Genomic DNA, 26,800 nt, shown 5'->3' with positions numbered 1-26,800 from the left:
GGTTCGATCCCTGGCTTTGTTCAGTGGGTTAAGGATCCGGCGTTGCCATGAGCTGTGGTGTATGTTGAAGACATGGCTCGGATCTGGCATTGCTGTGGCTGTGGTGTAGGCTGGCAGCTGGAGCTCTGATTCGACCCCTAGCCTGGGAACCTCCATATGCTGCAGATGTGGCCCTAAAAAGCAAAAAAAAAAAAAAAGAAAGAAAGATGAGGGGTTGCGAGCTTGGATGGTCAGATAACTTGCCTCAGGTTGCCCAGCTAATGAGAAGCTGAGTCAGGATTCAAACTCATATACCAAAGGTCAGGCATCAAGACAGCACCTGATACATCATGTCTGTATGTGTGCATGCGTGTGGAAGCTCAGCACCAGTGCACACAGCGTGTATTCAGTTGAAATATTTTGAGATGGGGCTGGACTTGGCTCTCTGGCCTGTATTTTAGGCAGGTGAGTAAGTTTGCTAGGGAAAACTAGGTATGGCACTAACTTTATCTCTTCTCACTGCTTTCCTGAGATTGAAGCACAGAGATCTCCCTCTGCCTCTTAGTTTGCACCGGGGGCTGTACTTTGCTAAACTACTTGGTCATGGAGTCTCTTGCCCTGACCTCTGGCCGGAGTCCTGGGAGCCCATTTTAGGCCTGCCTCTCTGTCCACAGTGATTCTAGCCTCTATGAATTGAGTTGCGTGAACTGAGGATAGGAGCCAGCGGCTGAAGCCTGCAGCCCTCTTGGGAGTGGAGTTCTGGTGTAAGACTTGGGGGCCGGGCCTCCTTTACACGCAGACATGGGGAGATTTGGAGTTCCTGTTGTGGCTCAGCAGGTTAAGAACCTGACTAGAGTCCATGAAGATGCGAGTTTGATCCCTGGCTTTGCTTAGCAGTGCTGCAAGCTGTGGTGTAGGTCACAGATGCTGCTCGGATCTGGTGTTGCCATGGCTGTGGCGTAGGCCTCAGCTGCAGCTCCAATTTAATTTCTAGCCTGGGAATTTCCATATGCTGCAGGTGTGGCCGGAAAAAAAAGAGAGAGAGAAAGAAAGAAAGGGGGAGATTTTAAGTGATTTTTGTGATACCCAGAGTGCCTCTGTATAATCTCGGATTCTACAGTGTAAATGGAGATGGTGTGTAAAAGAAATGCTGTGTATTGGAATGTTTGATTCCCTTAATCAGACCTGGTGCCTCCTGAAGTACCAGAGACCAGAGAACTCTTTCATTCCTCCCTTGCCGGGGGATTCATGGGCCAGGTCCTCACCCCAGCTCCCTGGGAATCAGCCTTTTCTCCTTTGTAAAAATAAAGAGGTGGATCCAGCAGTCCTGGTCTGTTCTACACATGTCCTAGAATTAGCGTGTCAGCGTACTTAGGCACAACATTCCTGGAATTGCTATTGAGGGAAAAACTCTTAATGTCCACCAGTTAGGCACTGGTCAATTAATGCAGAAAACCGTCCTTTGTAAGCCATCGTAAAGCCTCATGTTCTGTAAAATCATGTATGTATGCGTATGTGCAGGTGTGTAAAGTCTGAAGGATATATATTGAGCTAGTGGTTTGCCAGGGATGTGAGGTTGGCAGCAACCAGTTCAGTTGAAAATATGTGTATATGACAACTCAGCAGTTCTACTTCTGACTATACCTTGAACCGATTCCCATGTGAATTTGAGGAGACATGTCCAAGAATGCGCATAGCTGAGATGCTTATAATGACAGCATGTTGGGAACAGTTGATTGTCCATGGGATGGGATACTAGCATATATAGCATGTAACAGAAGTGTCCGTCTGTAAATAGGGATATACCTAAAGAACAATGAGTGAAAAACTGCAAAAGGGCATATACCTCATAGCAGTTGGATGTAATTTTATTATTATTATTATTTTTTCTTTTTTTATTACTCAATGAGTTTATTACATTAGTAGTTGTACAATGATCATCATAATCCAATTTGGTTGGATGTATTTTTTTTTTTTTGTCTTTTTGCCATTTCTAGGGCCGCTTCCCGTGGCATATGGAGGTTCCCAAGCTAGGGGTCCAATCGGAGCTGTAGCCACCGGCCTACACCAGAGCCACAGCAACGCGGGATCCAAGCCACGTCTGCGACCCAAACTACAGCTCATAGTAACGGCGGATCCCTAACCCACTGAGCAAGGCCAGGGATCGAACCCGCAACCTCATGGTTCCTAGTCAGATTCGTTAACCACTGAGCCACGACGGGAATTCCGGTTGGATGTAATTTTAAAAAACCCCTCAAAGCTATGCTATACATTGCTCATGGACAGGTACACATCCTAAAATTATTAGAATATGCACCAGAAAGTGTGTACTGGATAAATGATAGGGGTTGCTTCTGGAGAGAGAGCAGGAAAATGGAATGGGGAGGAGAAGACTGGGAATGTCGTTGAAAGTGGTCCCCATCAAGGCTTTGAGTTTGTTTTGTTAGTCAGCTCTGTGAGTCATGGAATGTGGCAGTGAGAACCAGTGACTCTTCAGTATGAAATTCTCCTTTGGCATTCCCATTGTGGTTCAAAGGGTTAAGAACCCGGCATAATGCCTGTGAAGATGCAGATTCGATCCCTGGCCTTGCTCAGTGGGCTAAGGATCCAGTGTTGCCACAAGCTGCAATGTAAGTTTCAGGTGCAGCTTGAATCTGTGTTGCTGTGGCTGTGGTGTAGGCCTGCAGATCTGAGTTAACCCCTAGCCCGAGAACGTCCATATGTTGCAAGTGTGGCCATAAAAAGAAAAAAAAATGAAGAAAAATGAAAATTCTTCTTTGTTATTTATTGGCACCTCAGTAAGTTACTGAGAGGAGAGACCAAGGGAGCAGTTGCATGGCATGGAGGGATCCGCTGCCTTTCCCCTGGATGTGGTCACACAGCCCATGAGGCTCGGCTGTGTCCTGCTTGCTGGCGGAGGCTGCAGTCTGGGCACTGTTGCTGCTACTGGCGATCACGCTTCTTTCCCATGGAAGGCTAGAGGCCTTTGCTCAGGAGGGGTCTGCTCGATGCGAGCCTGCCTCAGAACCTTACCCAGCTCATTTCTTTCCAGCGTTACTTTTCTTTCATACCTGGGAAATTAAGCCTCAGCTCTAAACCTCTGATCTAGAGGCCTTAATCTTAGTGGCTCTCTAACTTTTGGACTACAGACATACTCACAGCAAGAAGCACACACATATGAATACTGAGAGACAACTGAAACAAATTTTAGAAACCAATGTTTATTCTTCAACGTGTCACAGTTACATCTATTATCTTCTATTTTTTAAAAAAATGTTTCTAGGAGTTCCCGTCGTTGCTCAGTGGTTAACGAATCTGACTAGGAACCATGAAGTTGCGGGTTCAATCCCTGGCCTTGCTCAGTGGGTTAAGGATCCGGTGTTGCCGTGAGCTGTGGTGTAGGTTGCAGACACGGCTTGGATTTGGTGTTGCTGTGGCTCTGGTGTAGGCCGGTGGCTACAGCTCCGATTCGACCCCTAGCCTGGGAACTTCCATATGCCATGGGAGTGGCCCTAGAAAAGGCAGACCAAAAAAAAAAAAAAAAAAAAGTTTCTAGTCAGGAAGCACTAATTTTTCTTTTTCCGTTTGCTGTGTGAAAGCCACTGTCTTAAATGCTTCTCACCCAGTTGTGTCGTAGTCAGGCATTTGTAAAATTGACTACTTGTTGCCAGAGGTGATTTCAGGGCCATAAGTGGTGAGGGGTGAAGATCAGAATTCTAGGCTTAAAAGGCTTTGAATTCAAGCTGTGTGCCTTAGAGCTGCTCATTTGTGCCCCGATCCTCCGTTTTTCTCATTTGTAAAAAGGGGAAACATCAGAGTGTTGGCTGTCTGAGAATTAAAGGAGAATCAGTTTGATAATTCTCTCATGTGTATTATAAACCCAGTCCTATGAAGTCCCACAGCAAGCAAGATGCTTGCCCAGAACCGATGTTACTCCCAGCTCCTTTCTTTTGGAGGGAGCAGGTGTGAGGGTTTGTCCTTCTCACCGGAGGACCTGCGTCTGGAGCAAGAACCAGGTCCCACCATTCACTTATACAGGTCCCACCATGCCCCCCCCCCTTTTTTTTTTTTTTGTCTTTTTTCCATTTCTAGAGCCACTTCTGTGGCACATGGGGGTTCCCAGGCTAGGAGTCTAATTGGAGCTATAGCTGCTGGCCTACACCACAGCCACAGCAACTCCGGGATCTGAGCTACATCTGCAACCTATGCCACAGCTCACGGCAACGCTGGATCCTTAATCCACTGAGCGAGGCCAGGGATCAAACCCGCAACCTCATGGTTCCTAGTCAGATTCGTTAACCATTGAGCCATGACAGGAACCGTTCCCACCATGCATTTACACAGGTCCCAGCTCTCCAGTGGTAGTCAAAGACCTGGTAGAGATTGTGGGAGAGACTGGAAAGGTTCAGGCCATTTGCTTATGGTGGAAACCTAAAGATAAACGAATCTCCAAATTATGGTTTGAGTTCTCTGTGAGAAGGAAGAGAATGCTAGCAGCCAGAACCCCACGGGGGCTGATTCTAAAATACCTGTGCTTCATGGATTGTGTGGAGCCTGCAGTACAAAGAAACATCGTTGGCACAGATAAAAATGAAATGTTTATAAATGGTCCAAGAATACTTACTTAGATGACTGAATGTGGTATCAGCTGGGGTAGGTATGCATGTAAAACACGCTCCCATTTGTTTTTTTCTCTGGAACAGTTTTCAAACAGTGAGAATTATGTAACGAACATCCCTGTACAGCCTACCTAGAGTCTACATTGATATCTTACTAGACGTGTTTTAAAATGCTCCCGTCCTTCCATCCATCCGTCTGTCTTGTTTTATTTGAGGCATTGCAAAGTAAATTTCGAAAATCAGTTCATTTCAACCCTAAAACTGCAGCATGCATGTTATCAATGAGAGTTCAAGCTTTGCTCTGTTTTCTTTTGATGTAAAATTTTGTATGAGAAGCCCAAGTATCCTCTGAACTGAAATAACACACACCTGTTTAACAACCCCTACCAAGAGAGAGAACATTACCGTCAGCCCAGAAGTCCTTCTGTGCACATACCTTCCCAGGCAATCACTGTCCCCGAGCCCCAGAGGCAATCATTGGATTAAGTTTTCCACATGTATTAGTTTGGCGTGTTCCAGAACTTCCTATACCTACAACCATACGTATTTACTCTTTAAAAAATTTTTGTTTATTAAAGTATAGTTGTTCTACAATATTGTGCCAATTTCTGCTATACAGCAAAGTGACTCAGGCATATCTATGTGTGTATGTGTGTATACATACACATTCTTTTTAAAAAAATCTTCTTTTCCATCGATGTCTATCCCAGGAGACTAGATATAGTTCCCTGTGCTCTGTAGCAGGACCTTGTGTTTATCCATTCTAAATGGAATAGTTTGCACCTATTAACTTCAGACTCCCAGTCCACCCTCCCCCCCCCCCCCCATATAGTATTGATTCTTTGTGCAAGGGCTTCATGTGCCCCTCATAATGTGCCCTTCACCCGTGTTGTGTAGATCAGTAGTTTGTTCCTTTTCGGTTTTTGATTCCATGGTATGATTGGAATCCTATGTGACATGAATGCTATGGACACCTGAGCTATTTATAATTTTTGCTTATCATGATGAAAGCTGCTATAAGCATTCTTGCACAAGTCTTTTTTTTGGACATGTGTTTTCATTTTCTTGAGTAAACAAGTAGGAGTGGAATTTCTGGGTCATAGTTTGGGATGTGTTTAATTTATAGGCAACTCCCGGACCTTCTCCCAAAAGTGTTTAAAACTTTACACTCCCACTGATGACGTATAAGAGGTCCACTTGCCCAAGTCACCAGTATTTATTGTCGGTAACTGCCCCCCACCTTTGGTTTTGGGCACTGCAGAGTTGCATAAAGAAAGCGTTCATTTGGAGTTCCCTGGTGGCTCAGCAGGCTAAGGAGCTGGCATTGTCACTGCTGTGGCTTGGGTTCAATCCCTGGCCAGGGAACTTAAGCATTTTATTTTTTTTTGGCACAGCCAAAAAATAAAAGAAAGAAAAAAAAGTATTCATTTGTATCTGCCAGGAGTCATCTCACCATCTCGGCCTCTCTGTAGGCAGCCCTAACCTAAGCACTGGCCATACATGTGACTAAAGTATCAGCCCCAACCACAGTCCAGTGGGGGCCTGGGATCCCCTACATATATTACAGGGATATGACTTTCAGAGGACAATTCCCTCAAGAGGAAATGCAGGAATAACACACCAGTTAATGAGCACTCACAACGTCTGTGTACATAAATAATCTATTTTACTCTTCACACAAACTCTACAAGAGAGACATTCCCAATTTTTTTTTTTTTTTTTTTTTAAAGGGCTGCACCCATGGCATATGGAGGTTCCCAGGCTAGGGGTTGAATCAAAGCTACAGCTGCCAGCTTACATCACAGTCACAGCAACGGGGTGGGGGTGGGGAGATCTGAGCCACGTCTGTGACCTACACCATAGCTCATGACAACGCCAGATCCTTAACCCACTGATCGAGGCCAGGGATCAAACCTGTATCCTGATGGATACTAGTTGGGTTTGTTAACCCCTGAGCCACAACGGGAACTCTGGATTCCCAATTTAAAAATAAGGCAGGTGAGGCCAAAAGAGATTGCCAAGGTCACCTGTGGCCAGTTAATGGAGAGTTGGGATTGAAGCATAGGTAGCTTTGACTCCATGACCATAAGATTCATGCTTTACTTTGGCTCATGTTGCTGAACAAAAGTTTCTAAAGCAAATAAGGTTATTATCTTTTTAAATAGACCATAAATATGGATTGATTTTGAAGCACTATAATAAGAAACTCAAGTACAACCCAATTGAAAATCAACATATTCCAGCTGTAGGTTCCAATTTAGAAAAAAACTGTCTTTGTAGTGTCTTCATTGCCCTCATTGTCTTGGCAGGATTATTTAGATATAAGTGTGTCTTAAAGACAGAGTGAGGTGAAGGCTTTACTGTATTGATCTTTTGATACTTCCCCACCTCCCTGAATTGTGAATTATTTTTTACAGCTGAGTGAGTATATCTTCATCCTCGAGTTGGACTTAACTCCCTCGAGAGCAGGGAATGGGGATAATGATGATAAATTTAAAATGTAGGCTTATTAAATGCCAGGAACTATGGTAAGAACTGAATTTGAGCTATCTCATTACTTTTCACAGGGATCCAATGGTAGACACCTTAAACCCTGTGTTAGAGAAAAGTTAAGTAGATTTAGGGAGATTAGGCAACTTGCCCAAAGTCACGTACTGAGCAAGTGGAAGCATTGGGATTTGAACCCAGCCAGCAGCGTTCCAATGCCTGGGCCCTTAGGCTTATCACTAGTGGTGCATTTTATGCTTATCTACCTCTAGCACTGCTAGCACAGTACGTTCATTCTTCCATTGGTAACTCTGGCCTAGCTGTTCAGTTCATTCAATAGAGTCCTCGCAGAGGCTGGTCCTCTGTAGGCTGGTCCTCTGTGGGGCAGCAGGGTGCCCAGCTGCCTTGTGCCCCACCTTTGAAGAATGAAGATTATCTTGGGGTCATATGGCTTGCATAGATGAAATGATTATTCAATGATACTGGGTCATATCCTGCAACAAGCTCTGATAAAGAGAGACGAGGCTGGTGATAAGTTGCAAGGAGGTTGGTAAAACCCTGAAAGGATCCCTTATCTTGTTTTCTCAGCATTGCATCATCAGCTGTGCAGTGGAGACACAGATCAATAGCTGGCATTCATGCAGCTTATTAAGTGGATTTATTTACTTTTATTTTAAGGGCCACACTCATGGCATATGGAAGTTCCCAGGCTAGGGGTCGAATTGGAGCTGTAGCTGCTGGCCTACACCACAGCTATAGCAATGCCAGATCCTAGCTGAATCTTCAACCTACATCACAGCTCACGGCAATGACAGATCCTCAACCCACTGAGCAACCGAGTGAGGCTAGGGATCGAACCCACATCCTCATGGATATTAGTTGGGTTTGTTACTGCTGAGCCACAATGGGAACTCCTAATAAGTGGATTTATGTGGTGTCTACAATTTAAGATGAAGATTGTATTGATAAGTAGCCTCCATATAGCGGTAGCTGGAGTTTATTAAACATTTATACTCACCAGGCCTTGTGCTAAACATCTTAGGCATTCATCGCATTGAACCTTAACCCCAAATTGTGTATGTATGTGTGTCTGTGTCCCTGTGTCCTGGGGAGTGAAACAGATAATGAAATCTAATTATTAAATTTCTTATAATTTACCCAAAAGTATAGGGCTAACAACAAAACAGGATTTGAACCAAGGTCAGCTTGCCTGAAAACACACCCATCGCCTACACTGTATTGAAACATAATCATGTTTTAATCCTTTACAGGATTGTTTGACATCTGGGGAGCTAGTATAACATCTCTCTGTGAGTGCCACATATTTTGGGCTTAAGAAACATTACCTAAGTATAAAAGCACCAGCATGGTGCTTTCTGATGGTGTTTTGGGAGCTTTGGGGGGCACTTACTTCCAAAGGGTTCTGTGTTCCAGGCCCATCCCTTCATTTGGAGCAACATAATTTCTCCACATCTACATTTGGACATTCGGTATCCTGTTGCTTGGAATGGTTTGAAAAGCAACAACACAGAATATCACGTTACCCCCTTCCTTGACTCTACCAGACACCATCCTTCACCGACTGTGATTTGATCCTTTTAATATACCGTGTTATTTTATTTTACTTTATTTCCAGGCTTTGGGGTGGAGACTGGCCATTGTATTATATTGGGGTATATGGAATTTTGGAGCTTACAAAGAGGCAGCCAGGTGTGGTAGTGACTGATGTTGCCAGGTACTTGGGAAATATGTGCCTTGAAACCTGTGTCCAGCAAAGTTTGTTTTGCTGGATTGCCTCTCCAAGACCTGAAGATTTTTAGTTGGCCTCTCAAGTGGAGTCCATACCATACATTCTTAGAGCAGTCTGTAGTGGTGTGCTGGAAGGCACTTGATCATAAAGGTTAAGCAAGGTCCCCCTCAACCCAGAACTCCTCCGTGGAAGAACATCAAAATGTTCAGTGCAGTCACTTGGGGGCCCTGAAAATGTTCTTGCTATGGCAGGGCAGGTAGGAGCAGGTCCCTTTGAGGCCACTGAGTTATTACAGGAACTGTATCTGAAAGTATGTATGTATGTGTCTTCAACCTATCTCAGAGTTCAAGGCTGCATGCCTTTGGCATTGGGTGACAAGGAAGGGCTGATGGCGCTATGGTTGGATCTAACATGGCTCCGGGGTGACCAGCCATCCTGCTCTGCCTGGGAATCTCCAAGTTTTAGGACTGAAAGCCCCATGTCAATCCTGAACAAACCAAGGTGTCTCTGCATGGCCCTGAAAACGAAGCTGTCATCCCTGCTCAGCTGGACTGTATTACAGAGACCCCTCACCAGCCTTCCAGCTCTAGACCCGTATCCTCAATGCCACTGGAGTCTGTTTGAAAATCTGACCTTCTGCTTAAAAACCAAAGTCCTTGGCATGGGCATTGGCTGTGTGCTTGTAGCCGTGCCATGAGAGCCCTGTGTTGTAGACCCTGTTGACATGCTGTTCCCTGAGCATGCCATGAACTGCCACACCTCTATATGTGTCCCCTTTTCTCTGTTTGGCAACTCCAGCCACTAAGCCCCGCTTGCCCTGTGTTGCATCTCAAGAAGCCTCTTTTTTCAGAGCAGAAATAATGACTCCTTCTGTAACACTCTGGTCATGGTACCTGCTACAGTGTACCTACCTCTCCCATCCCCTGTCCATGCAGGGACGAGGTTGCAAACCACACTGGGTGGCTAAGTGGATTTTAGTGACTGTGTTCAAAGCTTAGTGTTGGAATAACTAATTGCAAGTGTATCATTGGTAGGTCCTAGAATAGATTTAGCATTTGACACTAGACATAGTGATTTAAAAAAAATTTTTTTTTTTTTTTTTTTTTTTTTGCTTGTTAGGGCTGCACCTGCAGCATGTGGAAGTTCCCAGGCTAGGGGTTGAATCGGAGCTGTAGCTGCGGGCCTATACCACAGCCATGGCGACAGCAACACAGGATCTGAGCTGCGTCTGTGACCTGCGTCACAGCTCACGGCAATGCCAGATCTTTAACCCACTGAGCGAGGCCAGGGATCAAACTTGCATCCTCATGGATACTAGTTGGGTTCTTAACCTGCTGAGCCACCACTGGAACTCCTAAAAAACATTTTTAAAGTGGTGGGCCCCACTCCCAACTTTAAACAGATTGGAATCTTTTATGCTGAATGCCATATACAAGACAATTAAGAGTAGGGAAAAGAAATAAAATTAGAAGTGAGGATGTGGGCAGTGAGGCTAAGCCTAGGGTAAGGGCAGACTTTGCCACTTTCAAGGATCCCGAGAACACTAGGAATGCTGCATCAAATCTACTCAATTAGGAGTTCCTGTTGTGGCTCCGTGGTTAACGAATCTGACTAGGAACCATGAGGTTGCAGGTTTGATCCCTGGCCTTGCTTAGTGGGTTAAGGATCCAGTGTTGTCATGAGCTGTGGTGTAGGTCACAGACGCGGCTTGGATCCCGCTTTGCTGTAGCTCTGGCATAGGCTGGCAGCTACAGTTCTGATTCGACCCCTAGCCTGGGAACCTCCATATGCTGTGGGAGCGGCCTTCGAAATGGCAAAAAAGACCTAAAAAAAAAAAAATCTACTCAATTAAAGGGAATCTTCTGGAGGTCCTTCTGAAGAAGTCCATTTAATCACCTGAAGAAGCCCTGGGGTGAGACCATGCAGGACACTGCCACTTCTGAACACAGCTGCCTTTGACAAAAGGGCACCTCTGCTTAAAAATCCAGAACAAACCCAGACCTGCTCTGTTCGCAGGTCACTCAATGCAGTAGTTGGCATACGGCTCCGAGCTCCTGATGGGAGGAACAGGTGGCGGGCTATTTTAATTAGTGACAAGGACCTAGTGATCGAAAATAGACTGTTGGAAAATTCAGCTGGCCCTTGCCCCTCACCCCTCACCAAATGCGTGGACATTGTGAACGTGTGATTTGAACAACGCTAGGGATGTGGCCTGCTCACATACATTACTAGTTTCCCCTCAACTGAGATGACAGTGACTATCACATTCAGATGGTTACTTAGAGGCCATTTTATTTAATTAATTTATTTATTTTGTCTTTTTGTCCTTTGAGGGCCGTACAGCGGCATATGGAGGTTCCCAGGCTAGGGATCCAATTGGAGCTGTAGCTGCCGGCCTACACCACAGCCACAGCAACGTCAGATCAGAGCCACGTCTGCGACCTACACCACAGAGCACGGCAATGCCAGATCCTTAACCCACGGAGCGAGGCCAGGGATCGAACCCGCAACCTTAGGGTTCCTAGTCAGATTCGTTTCTACTGTGCCACGACGGGAACTCTTAGAGGGCATTTTAGTCTCTTCAGCCTTTTCCCTGGGACAGGTGAGTTCCCAGGAGAAATTGAAACTCCTTTATCTTGCTGACCTTATGTATTTGATAAGAGCCTCACTGAAAGTGGGCAGAAGTGTGGTCCAGGATGCAAAATGAGTCAGCAAACAACAGCTCCAGTCTTAACTGTTGGGCAATTTGGTGGAGGGTGGCGAGACCTAATGTTCCTATTCCCAGTTCCTCTCGGACTGTAAGTATTTTCTTTTCCTTTTTGTTTCTTAGGGCTCACCCTTGGCATAAGGAGGTTCCCAGGCTAGGGATTGAATCGGAGCTACAGCTGCCAGCCTATGCCACACAGGATTGGAGCCTCACCTGTCACCTACACCACAGCTCACAGCAATGCCAAATCCTTAACCCACTAAGCAAGGCCAGGGATCGAAACTCATGGTTCCTAGTTGGATTCGTTTTCACTGCGCCATGACCGGAACACCCTTGTTTTCTTTTAGTGGAAGCTTGTTACCTCTTCTTTTGTCAGTTTTTGGAGGGGGTTGTTCTTTTTTTTTCAAATTGTTATTTTTTTTATTTTTATTTTTATTTTTATTTTTTTTGTCTTTTTGCTATTTCTTGGGCCACTCCTGCGTCATATGAAGGTTCCCAGGCTAGGGGTCTAATCGGAGCTGTAGCCACCGGCCTATGCCACAGCCACAGCAACATGGGATCTGAGCCGCGTCTGCAACCTACACCACAGCTCACAGCAACGCTGGATCCTTAACTCCCTGAGCAAGGCCAGGGATCGAACCTGCATCCTCATGGTTCCTAGTCGGATTCACTTTTGTTGCACCATGACGGAAACACCTCTTTTTTTAATTAAAAATTTTTTTTTTCTTTTTTGTCTTTTCAGGGCCCCATCTGAGGCATGTGGAGGTTCCTAGGCTAGGGGTCGAATCAGAGCTGTGGCCACTGGTCTACACCACAGCCACAGCAATGCCAGGTCCTGGCCGCATCTGCGACCTACACCATACATAGCTCACAGGAATGCTGGATCCTCAACCCACTGAGGGAGGCCAGGCCAGGGATTGAACCTGGGTCCTCATGAATGCTTGTCAGATGCGTTTCCGCTGAGCCACAATGGGAACTCCATCCAAAGTCATTTGGAGGGGGATGATCTTAATTAGGAGGATCTTCATCGGAGAGGGCTTGGAGAGTGTCCAGTAAGTTGGGAACAGAGGTTTGGTATAACTGGGTGAGATGGCGCCAATTTGTGCCTACCAAAAAGCCTGCATCAAAAAACTTTTAGTAAGCCCCAGGGTCCTTTGGGGAGAAGGCCGCGTCACCCCTCGCCAGTGGATGTAAGTCTGCTATCTCCCGTTCAAGTTTGAGAGCATTTGGCCCAGAGGGATGGGCTGAAGTTACTGATAAAGATTAGGGCATTATTGCTTTCTTTTTTTTTTTTTTCTTTTAACCACTTTATGGCTTCTTTACTTCCTTCCTGGATTCTGAGCTTCTAGGAACCAGCATCACAAGAGATATGGGAGGTGCGTAGGGACAGGCCTGGGCTTTGGGGGTCAGTTGGAGTCGAATCCAGCAATCATTTATGATGATCTTAACCAAGTGACTCAGCTTCTGAACCACAGTGTCACTTCCTTTGCCACCCAGGCCCACTTAGGGCCTGGGATAACCTCTGAGTTTTATGCTCTTAGCATTTGTTAGTGAAGAATTCCTCTTTTGAGGGTTTACAGCTTTCTTATGAGTCGCCTTCTTGCTCATTACAGTACAGAACGTTGCTAGAGAGCTGGACATGGATTTAAATATTGGTTTCAATTACTTGACCCGAACCTTGGTTTTCTTATCTGGAAATTGAGATCATAATGTCCAACAGGGGTTGTTGAGGAATATGGAGATAATGCTTATAAACATCACTTAAATATTTCTCGTCTGTTAAAAATATCAACATTGGGCCTTAAATTAACTAAACTAAGTATTTTGACCACATAAAAATTAGATCCTTCCTCATGGCAAAAAATACCATGAGCAAAATTAAAAGATAAACATCCAACTGGAGAAAAAAGTAATTGCAAATATACAACCAACAAAACTATTTTCATTAATATACAAAGAGCTTTCTTAGGTTATTAAGAAAATAATGAGTATTTTAAAAGATCTGAGTAGAACACTCATAGAAAAGGGAATTTACCAAGCTGATAACAATTCAAAGTGTCTTAAGCTACACAAAGAAAAGAAACCAAGTTTAAAAATGAGATACCACTTGGACCTATGAGGTTGGCAAAGATTAATTGCACAAAACATAGGATGAGAGTAAAACCCACCTTTTGGTTTATGTGGAAATTGGAGAGAATTTTTAGGAAGATAATTAGGTTATATCTTTCAAAATAAAAGCAGAAATCCTTAGACCGAGAAATTCACATCCTTTTCTTAGAATGTGTCAGTTAACAGCCTTCCCTGTGTTTTTGTTTTGTTTCATTTTTTGTTTTTGCCATTTCTAGGGCTGCTCCCTTAGCATACGGAGGTTCCCAGGCTAGGGGTCTAATTGGAACTGCAGCCACTGGCCTGTGCCAGAGCCACAGCGACGAGGGATCCGAGCCTCGTCTGCAACCTACATCACAGCTCACGGCAATGCCAGATCCTTAATCCTTTGAGCAAGGCTAGGGATCGAACCCGAAACCTCATGGTTCCTAGTTGGATTTGTTAACCACTCAGCCTCGAGGAGAACTCCTCCCCCTTTTTTAATACAAATGTATCTAAAGACACTCAAGAAACATTATAGTGGTTACTTTTAGGGTGTGGAGAAGAAAAGAGATGTTTGCTTTTCATTTTTTCTGCTTTCATACTATTTATACTTTTAAAAATCAGATGTTTTATTTTATTATTTTTAAAAACTTTAAACTTTTTTCAAGTCATACAGCATGCTTAACAATAAAAGCAATCTGACCTCTGGCCTTATGGTCTCATATATAAATCCCACAGCTGGCACTCAGATATTTTGTTTAACAAATGAACCATCAATGAGCAAATGCAATATGAGATGTTTTCTTAATACGTTGCCTCCAATATCAACTAGAGTCACTCAGCAGAATGATCCCTTTGGAGCCTATTGGGTCGTCTGCCTTGTGGCTGTGTACTTAAGAAACCTGCCGTAGGCATGTTTTCCTGCCCATCCATTCTGAATGTCCCAGGCACATAGATGCCAGCTGCCTTCACGCCACATACTTAACAAATATTCCTCAGCTCTGGGCTTCTGGGATGTCCCGGAGGTTTCACAGTCCAGGTAGGGTTCGGGCCAGGAGTAGGACAGAAGTGAGCAGGGAGTGGAAGAGCTGGGGAGAACTAGGAGAGAAGCCACCCCTTATCAAAGGGAAATAACCGTGAGGGCAGCAGCTGTTTCGTGATGGTTTACTCTGTACTTATTCACACATAATATGTTTTATATTTGATGTTGAGCTCATGAGCTCCCTTGCCACCCCCCGCCCCGCCACCGCCACCGCCCTGCCCCGGAACGTCAGCATCAGAGCCCCGTTCTTCAGGTGAGGTGACAGGCTCAGAGGAGCCATACAGGTAGTCACACAACCGAGCTGGAATTGAGAACACAGCCCGCCCACCCGTCTCTGAGGTCCAGCTCTTAACTCCTGTGCTGTGTGACGGCCCCTCCTGCAGTGTGGAGATGGGCTCTAGGCAGAAGGATACATCCACTGTCCCAAGAGGTCGCCTTCGGATGTAGCTCCCGCAGTAACCGTGCTAAGCCTGCCTGAGAAATATTGAGCCCTGGAAGGCATAACGTCCTTGGCGCAGGTGGTTCATGTGTATTTGTGGGGGTCGGGGCTCCAGGGAGGAGGGACGCGGAGGAATGTCTGTCCTTGTGGCATCTGAAGAGCAATCGAGGAGTGACGTTCCTTTCCCCAGGACGGAATTGTCAGCAGTACTTGCCTATTTGTGGTTTCCCGTCAGTCTATCAGGAAAGACTGCAAAACCACCACCTTTTAAAAAACATTTTTATTTTTAGTAAATTTTATTGGGAGTATAGTTGACTTAACAAAGTGTGTTAGTTTCAGGTGTACAATGAAGTAAACCAGTAATAATACACAGATATCCTTTCCTTTTCAGATTATTTTCCCACTAGATTATTACACAGTATTCAGCGGTACCCTGGGCAGTAGGTTCTTGTTACCCATCTATTTTATATTTGTTTTATATAGAGTAGCATGCATGTGTCAATCCCTAGCCCCTCTTCTCCCACCCACATTACCCCTCTGGTAACCATAAATTTGGTGCAATGCCACCATCCTTTTTTTAAAAATGTATTTTAATTTTATTATTTTTTAATAATGATATTTATTTTTTCCGTTATAGCTGGTTTACAGTGTTCTGTCAATTTTCTACTGTACAGCAAGGTGACTCAGTCACACATACATGTACACATTCCATTTTCACACATTATCATGCTCCATCATAAGTGACTAAGTATAGTTCCCAGTGCTACACAGCAGGATCTCATTGCTTATCCATTCCAAAGACGATAGTTTGCATCTATTAACCCCAGATTCCCAGTCCATCCCACACCTTCCCCCTCCCCCTTGGCAACCACAAGTCTGTTCTCCAGGTCCATGATTTTCTTTTCTGAAAACCACCATTCTTGATGGAGGTGTCTCCAGTGAATCCATCGGAGCTGGCCTTGAATCATGCCCAGCCAGGGGCAGCCTCACCGCCTCAATCCCCCACGGTCGCCGATTCAGCAGATTGCACGTGTCCTGGGCTGCAGAATGCTGATGCAGACAGTTCATCTTTGATTTTCCTTTTCATCCCCCATGACAACCACTGCATAGTTTTCCCTACAAACTGGCTGATGTCCCACTACCAGGGGAGGGTCAGAACTGGAGGGCTTGGAAAAGTCACCCATGGCCACAGGAGATGGGGCTGAGGCTGCCTCAGCCATCTAATGACAGCAGCCAGAGGGCTGGGGGGGGACCAAACCTCCAAATGCCAGAGAGGGGACTGGAAATTCACACCCCCGAGGAGGAAGGCTGAAGTCAGTGGAGAAGATAGCCAGTGGCTGTTCTTGGGCAGGTTTCTTCAGCCTCTTCTCTGAATGGTGCTTTTACTTTTTTCAGTCCTGAGAGGCAGCCCTGACACCGAGACTGAGAGACTCAAGTGTGGGTATCAGGCAGTGTTTGCTGAGAGCCTGGATGCTAAGTTTCTAGTACTTACTGTGTTCTAAGGTCCTGGCATTGTGCTGGGTGCTTGGGGCCCATTATCTGGTTTTCCCCTCACATCGACCACATGGGGTATGGTGTTCCCATTTTAATTAATTAAATCTCTTTTTTTTGCCGCCTCATGGCATATGGAGTTCCTGAGCCAGGGGTCAGATCCAAGCTGTAGCTGCTACATTGGCTGCAGCTATGACAATGCCAGATCCCCAACCCACTGTGCCAGGCCAGGGATCAAACTTGTGTCCCAGCACTCCCAAGATGCCATGGATCCCTTCATACCACAGTGGGAACTCCATGATATTCCCATTTTAGAGATAAGGCAGTGGGGGCTCAGGGGCTCAGGAATTTGCCATGTCCAAGAAGTGGCTGGAGTTTTTGTTTTTTTTAATACTTAAAAAAAAAATTAGGGAGTTCCCATCGTGGCGCAGTGATTAACGAATCCAACTAGGAACCATGAAGTTGCGGGTTTGGTCCTTGCCCTTGCTCAGTGGGTTAACGATCCGGCGTTGCCGTGAGCTGTGGTGTAGGTTGCAGAGGCTTGGATCCCGCGTTGCTGTGGCTCTGGCGTAGGCTAGTGGCTACAGCTCTGATTCGACCCCTAACCTGGGAACCTCCATATGCCATGGGAGGGGCCCAAGAAAAGGCAAAAAGACAAAATAAATAAATAAGTTAATTAATTAAAATATAGGAGTTCCCATTGTGGAGCAGCGGAAACGAATCCAACTAGGAAGCATGAGGTTTCGGGTTCAATCCCTGGCTTCGCTCAGTGGGTTAAGGATCTGGTGTTGCCATGAGCTGTGGTGTAGGTTGTAAATGCGGCCCGGATCCTGCGTTTCTGTGGCTGTGGTGTAGGCCGGCAGCTGTGGCTCCAATTAGACCCCTCGCCTGGGAACCTCCATATGTGTGTGGGTGCAGCCCTAAAAAAGTCAAAAAAATAAAAGTGTAGCTGATTTACAATGTTGTGCCAATTTCTGAATTTCTGCTGTACAATAAAGTGACCCAGTCATACATACATAGGTATGTCCGTGTGTGTGTGTGTGTGTGTGTGTGTGTGTGTGTGTGTGTGTGTGTATACACACACATTCTTTTTCTCATGCTATCATGTATATATATACACATGTGTATATACATACATATTCTTTTTCTAATACTGTCATATATATACATACACACACATATATACATTCTTTTTCTCATGCTGTCATATACATATATACGTGTGTATATATATATATATATATGCACACACATTCTTTTTCTAATACTATCATAAACATACACACATTCTTATGCTGTCTTCCATCATCTCCTATCCTAAGAGACTGGATAGCATTCCTGTGCTGTATAGTAGGACCTCATTGCTTATCCATTCTACATGGAATAGTGGCTGGAGTTGTGCTGTGGGAAATGTGGGCTCTGGGGCCAGTCTCCATATATCATTCCTAGCAGACCATGGCTGTGTGGAAGGCAAGATAATGTCCATTCCACGTTGCCCCTCTGGACTCTAGGGGATGTGGACCGTGCCCTCAAGGGAGCTGCTCAGGGCCAAGCCGTTACTGCTGCTGAGAGGGTGTGGGCCAGACAGACCCTCATTTCACTTAGTCAGAGCCCTTTCCTGACCCGCCATCCAGTGTCCCTGACTTCAGGGCAGTCTCCCATGAGGACAGGGGCTGAGTGCTGTCAAGCCACCCAGTGAGGGAACCTCCAGGAAATAACTGATATCCTTCAAGAAGGGCTGTGGCAGGGCCTTGGGAGATGGGTTGAAGGGGCTGCTGCGGGGACAAGCCGCCTTGTTCCCTGGTCCTTGCCTGCCCTGCCGGCCCCGGCCCCAGGCTCCATGCCTCTTCAGCACTTCCATTCTGTGCCAGACAATGGCACGTGTCCCTGTGGCCGGTGTTATTGTCTAGAATCTGGATGTTTCCTGTTCTGCACTGCTTACTTCCTGGAGGGACTGGGCTGTGCCTTCCTGCTGATCCGCTTGGGTCTGTGGAGTCTCCCTCTCTCCACCCCGCCCCAGGCCTGAGGCTTGTTTAAGGACAGCCGAGTGGGCTGCCTCTTGTCTTACATACTTGCAGGTCAGGACCCCCTCACACGGCAGTCAGCCTAGGATTTTTGGTGGGGGCACCTGCTTGACTCTAGGCATCTTAGTTTATAACCAGCTGGATCCCATTCCAGTCTAGCATGTGACCCTGGCGTCCTGCTGAGGGACGTTGCCCTCAGGGTCTACAAACATAAAATTCAGGGATGACGAGCTGGCAGAAGGCCAAGGGGCCCGCAAACTTGTAGGAGTATGCTGGGTGTCCTGGGGGTGTAAAGGACAAAACTGAGTTAGGGTCTCCTTGCTGCTGTGCTTGGAAGGCCTTGTGAGCTCCCTGGGGACTTGGCTGAAAGCCCTTGGGAAGCAGTCAGCTCTTGTGAGGGGGTGGGCCCCCTATCATTGGATGTGAAACTGTCTCACTGTTGATGTGAATTCTGCAAGTAATAGAAAAGGGCTTAGCATTAAGGAAAAGAATGCGACAAGACAAAACATGAAAGTGTGTAGAGGAGTTCCCATTGTGGCTCAGTGGTAATGAGCCCGACTAGTATCCATGAGGATGCAGGTTTGATCCCTGACCTTGCTCAGTGGGTTAACGATCTGGTGTTGCTGTGAGCTGTGGTGTAGGTCACAGATGTGGCTCAGATCCTGCGTTCCTGTGGCTGTGGTGTAGGCCGGCGGCTGTAGCTCTGATTTGACCCCTGGCCTGGGAGCGTCCATATGCTGCAGGTGTGGCCCTAAAAAGCAAAAAAAAAAAAAAGTGTGTAGAAAAAATGTAAGGCCCACTGGCAACCTCATTCTGCAGAGATGGGCTGCGTTTATGGCAGGATTCTTGGGTTTTAGGTTTTGGTCTCTGTGAAACAGCTTCACCTTGTCTTTCCCCAACTAACAGTGGCCCTTCTCTCTGCAGAACACGGAGAGTTCCTGGCTCTGGATCTTGGGGGGACCAACTTCCGGGTGCTTTGGGTGAGAGTAACAGACAATGGACTCCAGAAGGTTGAGATGGAGAACCAGATCTATGCCATCCCCGAGGACATCATGCGAGGCAGTGGCACCCAGGTATGCCCCTGCTCTCAGGGTGGCCATGGCGGGTGGGCGGCTCTGAGCCCGGCAGGAGCAGATGCTGCTCCCTCCCTGCGGTCTGGAGGGAAGAGACCCTGACTAAGGCTTGGATTTCCTGTCCTCTCTTTTGCCTGGTGATTAGTTTGGGGGTCCTCATCCAGAGCGGTGCACAAGGCCAGAGAGCAGGGAACATGTGCATGAGGCCCCCGGGTCTGGGTGTGCTGTAGTGGCAGGGATTTTGATTTTCCATCTCATCTGAGGTCTGCTTGTATATGCTGGACGCCTGTAGTTAGTGGTGTCATTGAATCGCAAGTCAGTAGAATACACAATAGTGGTGTGATACTGCCACCTGGTATGGTGGTCATTCTGCAGCCTCTTCTACTCACAGTTGTTAGCATAGCATTGCATGAAAATACAAACCCACCCCCCCCCCTTTGCCTTTTTGGTTATTTGCATGCTCTCTCTCTGTCTCTCTTTCTCTCTCTCTCTTTTTTTTTTTTTTGTCTTTTTGCCTTTCTAGGGCTGCTCCCCGGCATATGGAGGTTCCCAGGCCAGGGGTCTAATTGGAGCTGTAGCTACAGCAATGCAGGATCCGAGCCGTGTCTGCAACCTACACCACAGCTCACGGCAACACCGGATCTTTAACCCACTGAGCAAGGCCGGGGATTGAACCTGCAACCTCATGGTTCCTAGTCAGATTCGTTAACCACTGCGCCAGGATGGGAAGTGCGCTCTCTCTTTTTGACCTTCTAAAACAAGACATTTTGCACACAAGGATGGGAGCCAATTGAAGAAACACAAATCCAGATTCTGAGTGTCTGTCCCCACTGCAGTGGCTTTCATGTGCTTACATACTGGCCCCAACTCAAGTTTAGTCATCTCCATATCTCTGTGGGCTCTATTTTATACTCAGCACCCAACAATAAAAAGAGTGGCTGGAGAAAAAATGTAAAATCCAACTACGAACCCTCTCGGTAACAGCTGGAAGATAACAAGAAAGGATGGAATTGCCATCATGATAGTGTCCAAAGATGTATCGAGCATCTGCTGTGCATTGGGCCACCGATCCTTGCTGGGAGTCAAAGTCCTGGTCCTCTCTGTCCAGGGCTTCAAGTCCAACTGGACCACTAAGACCATCTACCCTCCCACCCACAGGAAGTAAAAATGTTGTGTTGAAGTGTGAGCAGAAGTCCTTTGTATGGATTTCCCATCTTATCCTCAGTTTTAAGGCTGGGTGCTCCTTTTATCTCCACTGTATAGATGTGGAATTGGGCTTTGAAAGATTGAGTGACTTTGCTTCACCTTAAAGGGGTGGGAGGGGCCAGACAGAGCAAGACACAAAGCCAGATCCATGTGACCAGAGCCTGTGTTTGTCCAGTTCTAGGAGGCTCTGTGCCTTGATGTGGTCCATGGGAATGGCGCCTCCTAGAATTAGGCAACATGGTGGTCCTGGGGCTTCCACAGTGGGAAGCACAGGGGCTGGGGCTCCTGAAAAAGTGAGATCCCATCGGGCAGGCCCTTTCTGGCTCTCCCTCTCAAGTTTCCCCAAGGAGCGCCCTCCCACGGAAGGCCACTCGTTGGCCATCACACCACAAATACCTGGCTGGTTGGTGGGTGATGGTCACAGGTCCAGCCACTGTCTACTCTGTTCTTGGGTGTCCAGAGACACTGGTATCCCTTTCACCTGCTCTGCCAAATCTTCCTTGGGATGTTCAGCTGCTCTCAGTCCATGGGGAGGAATCACCAGAGACATTCCTGGATGCTAGCACAGCTACAGGGATCACTCTTGAGCACTGGCTATTGCTGCTGTATTTATGATTCCTAATGGATACTCAAAAAAAGAGTGATTGGCTGAAGAGGAGTCTAAGGAAGATGCTCTTCCTGCATGGTCATCTCTTGAGCCTTAGCACTTGGAAGAGGTGGAACCTTCTTATTCCTAGTGTACTGTCCTTCCCACCACAGCAGGCTACCTCCTGGGAAAAGCATTTCAGACCATGAATAGAACATGTGGGGGAGATATTTTTAGACCCTTTATATGCCTTTGGGGGTTAGCCTGAGTGTAAGCCTACTTTCCTTATTTTAATGCTGGTGTTGGACAAGGGAGTTTCTGGGACTGTGGGATCTGAGCTCTACTCAGGTTGTCCCTAGCTCTGGCGTACATAAAGAAAATATTTCAGGCCAAAAAAATCTATGAGACCCATCTGGAAGAAACTATGAAACTACTGGGACATTGAAAAGGCTCCAAATACACAAAAAAGCCATATATAAAAATGAAACAAAGAAAACCAGAAAATATAGGTGCTTATTCCATCCTAAGGAAGGGAAAGAATGCTATGGACCTAAAAGCAGAAAACACTTGATAAAAAGATTGGAAGGAAGTTCATAATGGCTATTTCAGAGATGGGATTATAGGTGATTTTTTCTCCCTGTCTTTTTTGTTTGCTTTTTAGGGCGTACCTGTGGCATATGGAATTTCCCAGGCTAGGGGTTGAATCAGAGCTGCAGCCACAGGCCTTCACCACAGCCACAGCAACGCCAGATCTTTGCCCCACATCAGGGATCGAACCCGCATCCTCATGGATACTAGTTGGGTTTGTTACCGCTGAGCCACGACAGGAACTCCTTTTTCCCCCCTGTCTTTTTCTTTTCTTTTCTTTTGAATTTTAGGTCTCAATCTTTTAATTAGAGGAAAACAAATGGATTTAAAAAATTAAATTTAGTTAAAACCAAGACCACATCACCAAACTTAAAATTTGCAAAGTTTTTGGAAGATCCATGAGCCTGGGCAGGGTGGGTCCCTGGATAAAAATCTATTTTCTGGTGCAGGAAGTTCCACTTGAGAGCAGTGCATTACAAATTGCAATAGCAGCCACTTTAGATTTTTCAGTGTATCCTGTGGAAAAGGGAGTTAACAAATTCTCAGACCAATAAGGAAAAGGAAGCCTTTTGTACCTTCATAAAGGGACACCCTTTGCACCTTTTTTATGGCAGGAAGGTGTTAACTCTTTCTCCCAGCATCTTATCCTACACAATCAGCTAACAGAAAAGAAGATAGTCTTTCATTAAAGGAAGCAGATGGTCTCCTCTTTCCCACTTTTAAAGAGGTGCAGTTTCGAGTATCCTTATAGGGATACTCTCTGGCTCGCTCGCTTCCCCCCCTCCCCCGCCCCCCCCACCATGTGATAAGACAAAAGAAGGCAGCCATCTGCAAGCCAGGAAAAGGACCCCTCACTAGACACTGAATCTTAAGTCAGTCTTGGACTTCCAGCCTCTGGAGCTGTGTTGGTATTTTCCCAGAGCACATCTATCCAACATATGGAAGATTCAAGCCAGGCTGGTGGTCTAACAGAAGCCAATAGTGAGGAGTACTTACTTTGAGAAGGATCTGTACCTTCACCTGATGGGAAGTTGCCTTGGAACCTGACATTCAAAGAGAAGGATCCTAGAATATTACCCTGACCCCTGCCTCCTCTGTAGCTCAGCACAACAGCATCTGCCGTGGCATGAGGCCTGGCTTCTGTCATGCCATTAACCAATACAACAATGGAAATGCAAGCCCCCTGTTAGACCCGCCCTCAAGGAGGGATGGGCAAGCATGAGGGAACAAACGCCCTTCTTGCTTGTAGAGATTGCTCACCTCCAGGACATCCCAGTCGTGTGTACAAGCAGGACAGCCATCCTCTTTCTGGATCAAGTGGGTCACATATGCCTCAGTGCAAGGCCTGTCGCAAGTGCTCCATATGAATGAATGTTAGCAGGACTCATACCCAGAGAGACCCAAGGAAATCAGGGACGCTGATGGAGCTTAGTCTTCTGCCAGAAGATAAGTACAGCATAGGGAAGGGACAGTGACACGTACTTCAAGGTTCAAAGGCAGAGTACTCTCTCTTGTTAGGAGAGGAAATGTAGAATTCTAGTGATATCTCCCTTCATGCAACACTTAATGGTATGTAAAAAAAAAAAAAAAAAAGGTAAAGGATGCAGAAAAAATAAAAAGAACTTTTGGTGGAAAAAAAGAGAGAGAGAGAGAGAGGTAGGTTCTTCTAACCCAGCACTGCCTAATAGAACTTTTCACAGTGGTGGAACTATTCAGTACCTACCCTGGGCAACGAGGCAGCCACTAGCTACCTGCAGCACTGAGCACTTGAAATATGCCTAGTATGATGAAGGAAGTGACTTTTTAATTTTTAAAGATTTAAATTAACTGAAATAGCCACAGATGTTTAGTGGCTATTTTATTGGGCAACATATTATTTAATGCCTCTCTCCTTTTTTTTCCCCACCAGCCTCCTCTTTTTTTTTTTTTTTTTTTTGGCTGCACCTGCAGTGTGTGGAAGTTCCTAGACCAGGAACTTGCACCACAATTGCAGCAATCCCGAATCCTTAACCTGCTGCACCACAAGGGAACTTCCAGCCTCTTGTTGGCAGTGCAGTTGGAAAGAGAGAAGTGGGAGTTCCCGTCATGGTACAGTGGTTGACGAATCCGACTTGGAACCAGGAGGTTGTGGGTTTGATATCTAGCCTTGCACAGAGGGTTGAGGATCCAGCGTTGCTGTGAGCTGTGGTGTAGGTTGCAGATGTGGCTTGGATCACCTGTTGCTGTGGCTCTGGTGTAGGCTGGTGGTGGCTGTAGCTCTGATTAGAGCCCTAGCCTGGGAGCCTGCATATGCTGTGGGAGCCGCCCTAGAAAAGGCAAACAAACAAACAAAAACAAAAGGAAAAGAAAGAAAGAGAGAAGTGATCAGGGCTGGTGAGGGAAACTATTTTGCTTCCCCTCCCCTGTCCCATCCCCATCTCTGATGATTGGCCTTATCTCTTGGCAAGATTCTGCAACTTCCCTTTTTCAGATAAAGATATTGTATTAAAGATCATTTTGACTAGAGTACCAGGAAGGAGGTGCTGCAAACTTGTTTAACCCTACTGTAAATTTTGTGTCTGATCAACTTCCCCACAGAAGAATAGAATTTGCTGAATATCTGTCTAGAAACCCTATTTACCTATGAAAAGACTTGACCTCTGCTCCGGGAGTTGGCACTTGTGCATTAGTTGGGTATCCCCTTAGGCCGAGAGCCCTCTCATTGGCCAGCCCTTGAGAATGTTTTGATGTGGGGATGGGAGTTTCAGCATCATCCCAGGTTAACTTTGCCTGTGATTGGACAGAGGGACAGGATCAATGCTGGAAGTTTAATTAGGAAGTTTAATCTTATAGATGGCCTTCTGGTCTTCTTGGATCCCTCTCTCTGAGCGTACCCCAGACATCTGGGGGGCCAGTGCTCCTCTCAGCCTACCCTGCCACCCCCAATCTCTCACTTCCTGTGTAAATGCAAATACTAATTGTGGTTGAGTGTAGTGGTTCTCAAACTTCAGGATCACCTGGAGGGCTCTACCCCCACCATTTCTGATTCAGCAGGTTTGGGTTTGGGCCCTAGAATTTGCATCTATAACATGATTGTGGTGCTGCTGTGGACCTCACCCTGGGGAACCCCTTTTTTAGTGGAATCTCCCTTGCTTCTGCCTGGAAGGGAAAAGGAATGTTGTCCTCTTGTAACTTCCTTGGCTTTTTGATTTTGCCATCTGGTCAACCTGGCCCTTCGAATTTGTTCAGTCTCTTTGACTTTTGCTTACTTTTTGCATCAGACTGCTCCTGGCCTCAGCCTCTGAGCGTTTGGGTGGTCACCAACTTTCTCTTTGGGAATGCTGAGGGGCAAAAAATGTCATCGGGACTGTAGGCTCTGGGGCAGATTGAAAGCCTAGGCGATGGTGAAGAGAGCTTTTTCTTAGTCTTAGGATTCTTCTTAGAAGCTTCAGGTCCTGTTTAGTCATGATCGTGAAGCTGCCCATCCACAAAACCCTGTTTATTCTTGGTGCTCCTCATGGACTCACTGGGTGTTCCATGCTGAAGTTAGAGAACAAAGATACCTTGTTTTGCCCTGAAGAGATTAGTTTTCCAGAATGGAGGAAAAACAGAAAAGTTAATTATTTTTGTTAGTTTGTTTACAGAATGCCAACAGAGCATTCTAATGATGAGAGACAGGGAGGCTAAAATACTTGGCAGTGAGATGGCTGCCCTTTCTTGTAAGACAATCAGCTGTGCATCCGTGTCCAGGGAGGTTCTGGCAGAGCCACCAAAGGATCTTCTGTTCCCAGGGCTTGTGATGACTTACGGATTAACTTGGGCCATGATTTTCCCCCTGCCTTATGGGATTATTTTGAGAGTGATTTAGATAAATGGCTTAAGTGGAAGACAGTATTTAATAATCACTCTTACATGCTATTGACTCATTTAATCGTTTTGGTAACTCAAGTGGGTTGGTACAGTCATTCCCCCCTGCCCCCCATTGTAGAGATGGTTGCATTAAACCTTCATACATTAAACCTTGCGTGCACACAACAAGTTCCCTTCTGAGCCCAAAGTCCGTGCCCTTAACCTCAATGCTCTTTGGCCTTTCTGCTCATCTTCCTGTGCTGTGTGCCCTTAGCTGTTCGACCACATTGCCGAGTGCCTGGCTAACTTCATGGATAAGCTACAAATCAAAGACAAGAAGCTCCCTTTGGGTTTCACCTTCTCATTCCCTTGCATCCAAACCAAACTAGATGAGGTAAGATGAGTTCTTTGGACACCTTTGTTGCTTTATTCTTTGGGCTGGGAGGACTGGGATGAACTCTGAGCCACCTGCTACCATGGTGTTGGTTCTGATACTTGAGTGTTGGGAGTTTGGTTCTGGGTGAGTGTGGAGGGGGGTGGTAAAGAGGTATAAGGGTGTGGGGGGCTCTGTATCACTCTCCCCTCAAATGACAGTGTGTAGCCTCACCAACACTGCACAGTGTCTTGATCCCCCTTAGGGAAACAGGAGCGAGAAACCAGGGACTCTGTTCTAAAGTGTTATGATAAAAATCTTTGAAAGTTAATGATGTTGACATACAAGTATCTTACTCTGGCAGTTCTAGAGCCTGCTCTTTCCACTTCTTGGGCAGTAAAGCATTCATTTAACCTCCTTTCTTGGTCTTTGACAGAGTGTCTAGGCTAGTCCGGCAGCAATATACAAATTCAATCCTGACTTTAATTTAGCCCCTTGGCTCCATTAGGTCTCCTCCTGA

General features: G+C 46.1%; 1 protein-coding gene across 1 annotated transcript in view; it reads left to right on the top strand.

Annotated features, from left to right (window-relative positions):
• Positions 1–26,800, top strand: part of HK2 (hexokinase 2) — a 76,647-nt gene that overhangs the window by 24,427 nt on the left and 25,420 nt on the right. Inside the window, exons 3-4 of the mRNA XM_047781672.1 lie at positions 19,551–19,699; positions 26,182–26,301. Coding sequence (XP_047637628.1) covers positions 19,551–19,699; positions 26,182–26,301 — 269 coding nt within the window. The remainder of the gene's footprint in view (positions 1–19,550; positions 19,700–26,181; positions 26,302–26,800) is intronic.

This window comes from Phacochoerus africanus, chromosome 5 (assembly GCF_016906955.1).
Source record: "Phacochoerus africanus isolate WHEZ1 chromosome 5, ROS_Pafr_v1, whole genome shotgun sequence".
Classification (NCBI taxonomy): Eukaryota; Metazoa; Chordata; class Mammalia; order Artiodactyla; family Suidae; genus Phacochoerus; species Phacochoerus africanus.
This window is presented reverse-complemented; position numbering and strand designations above follow the sequence as displayed.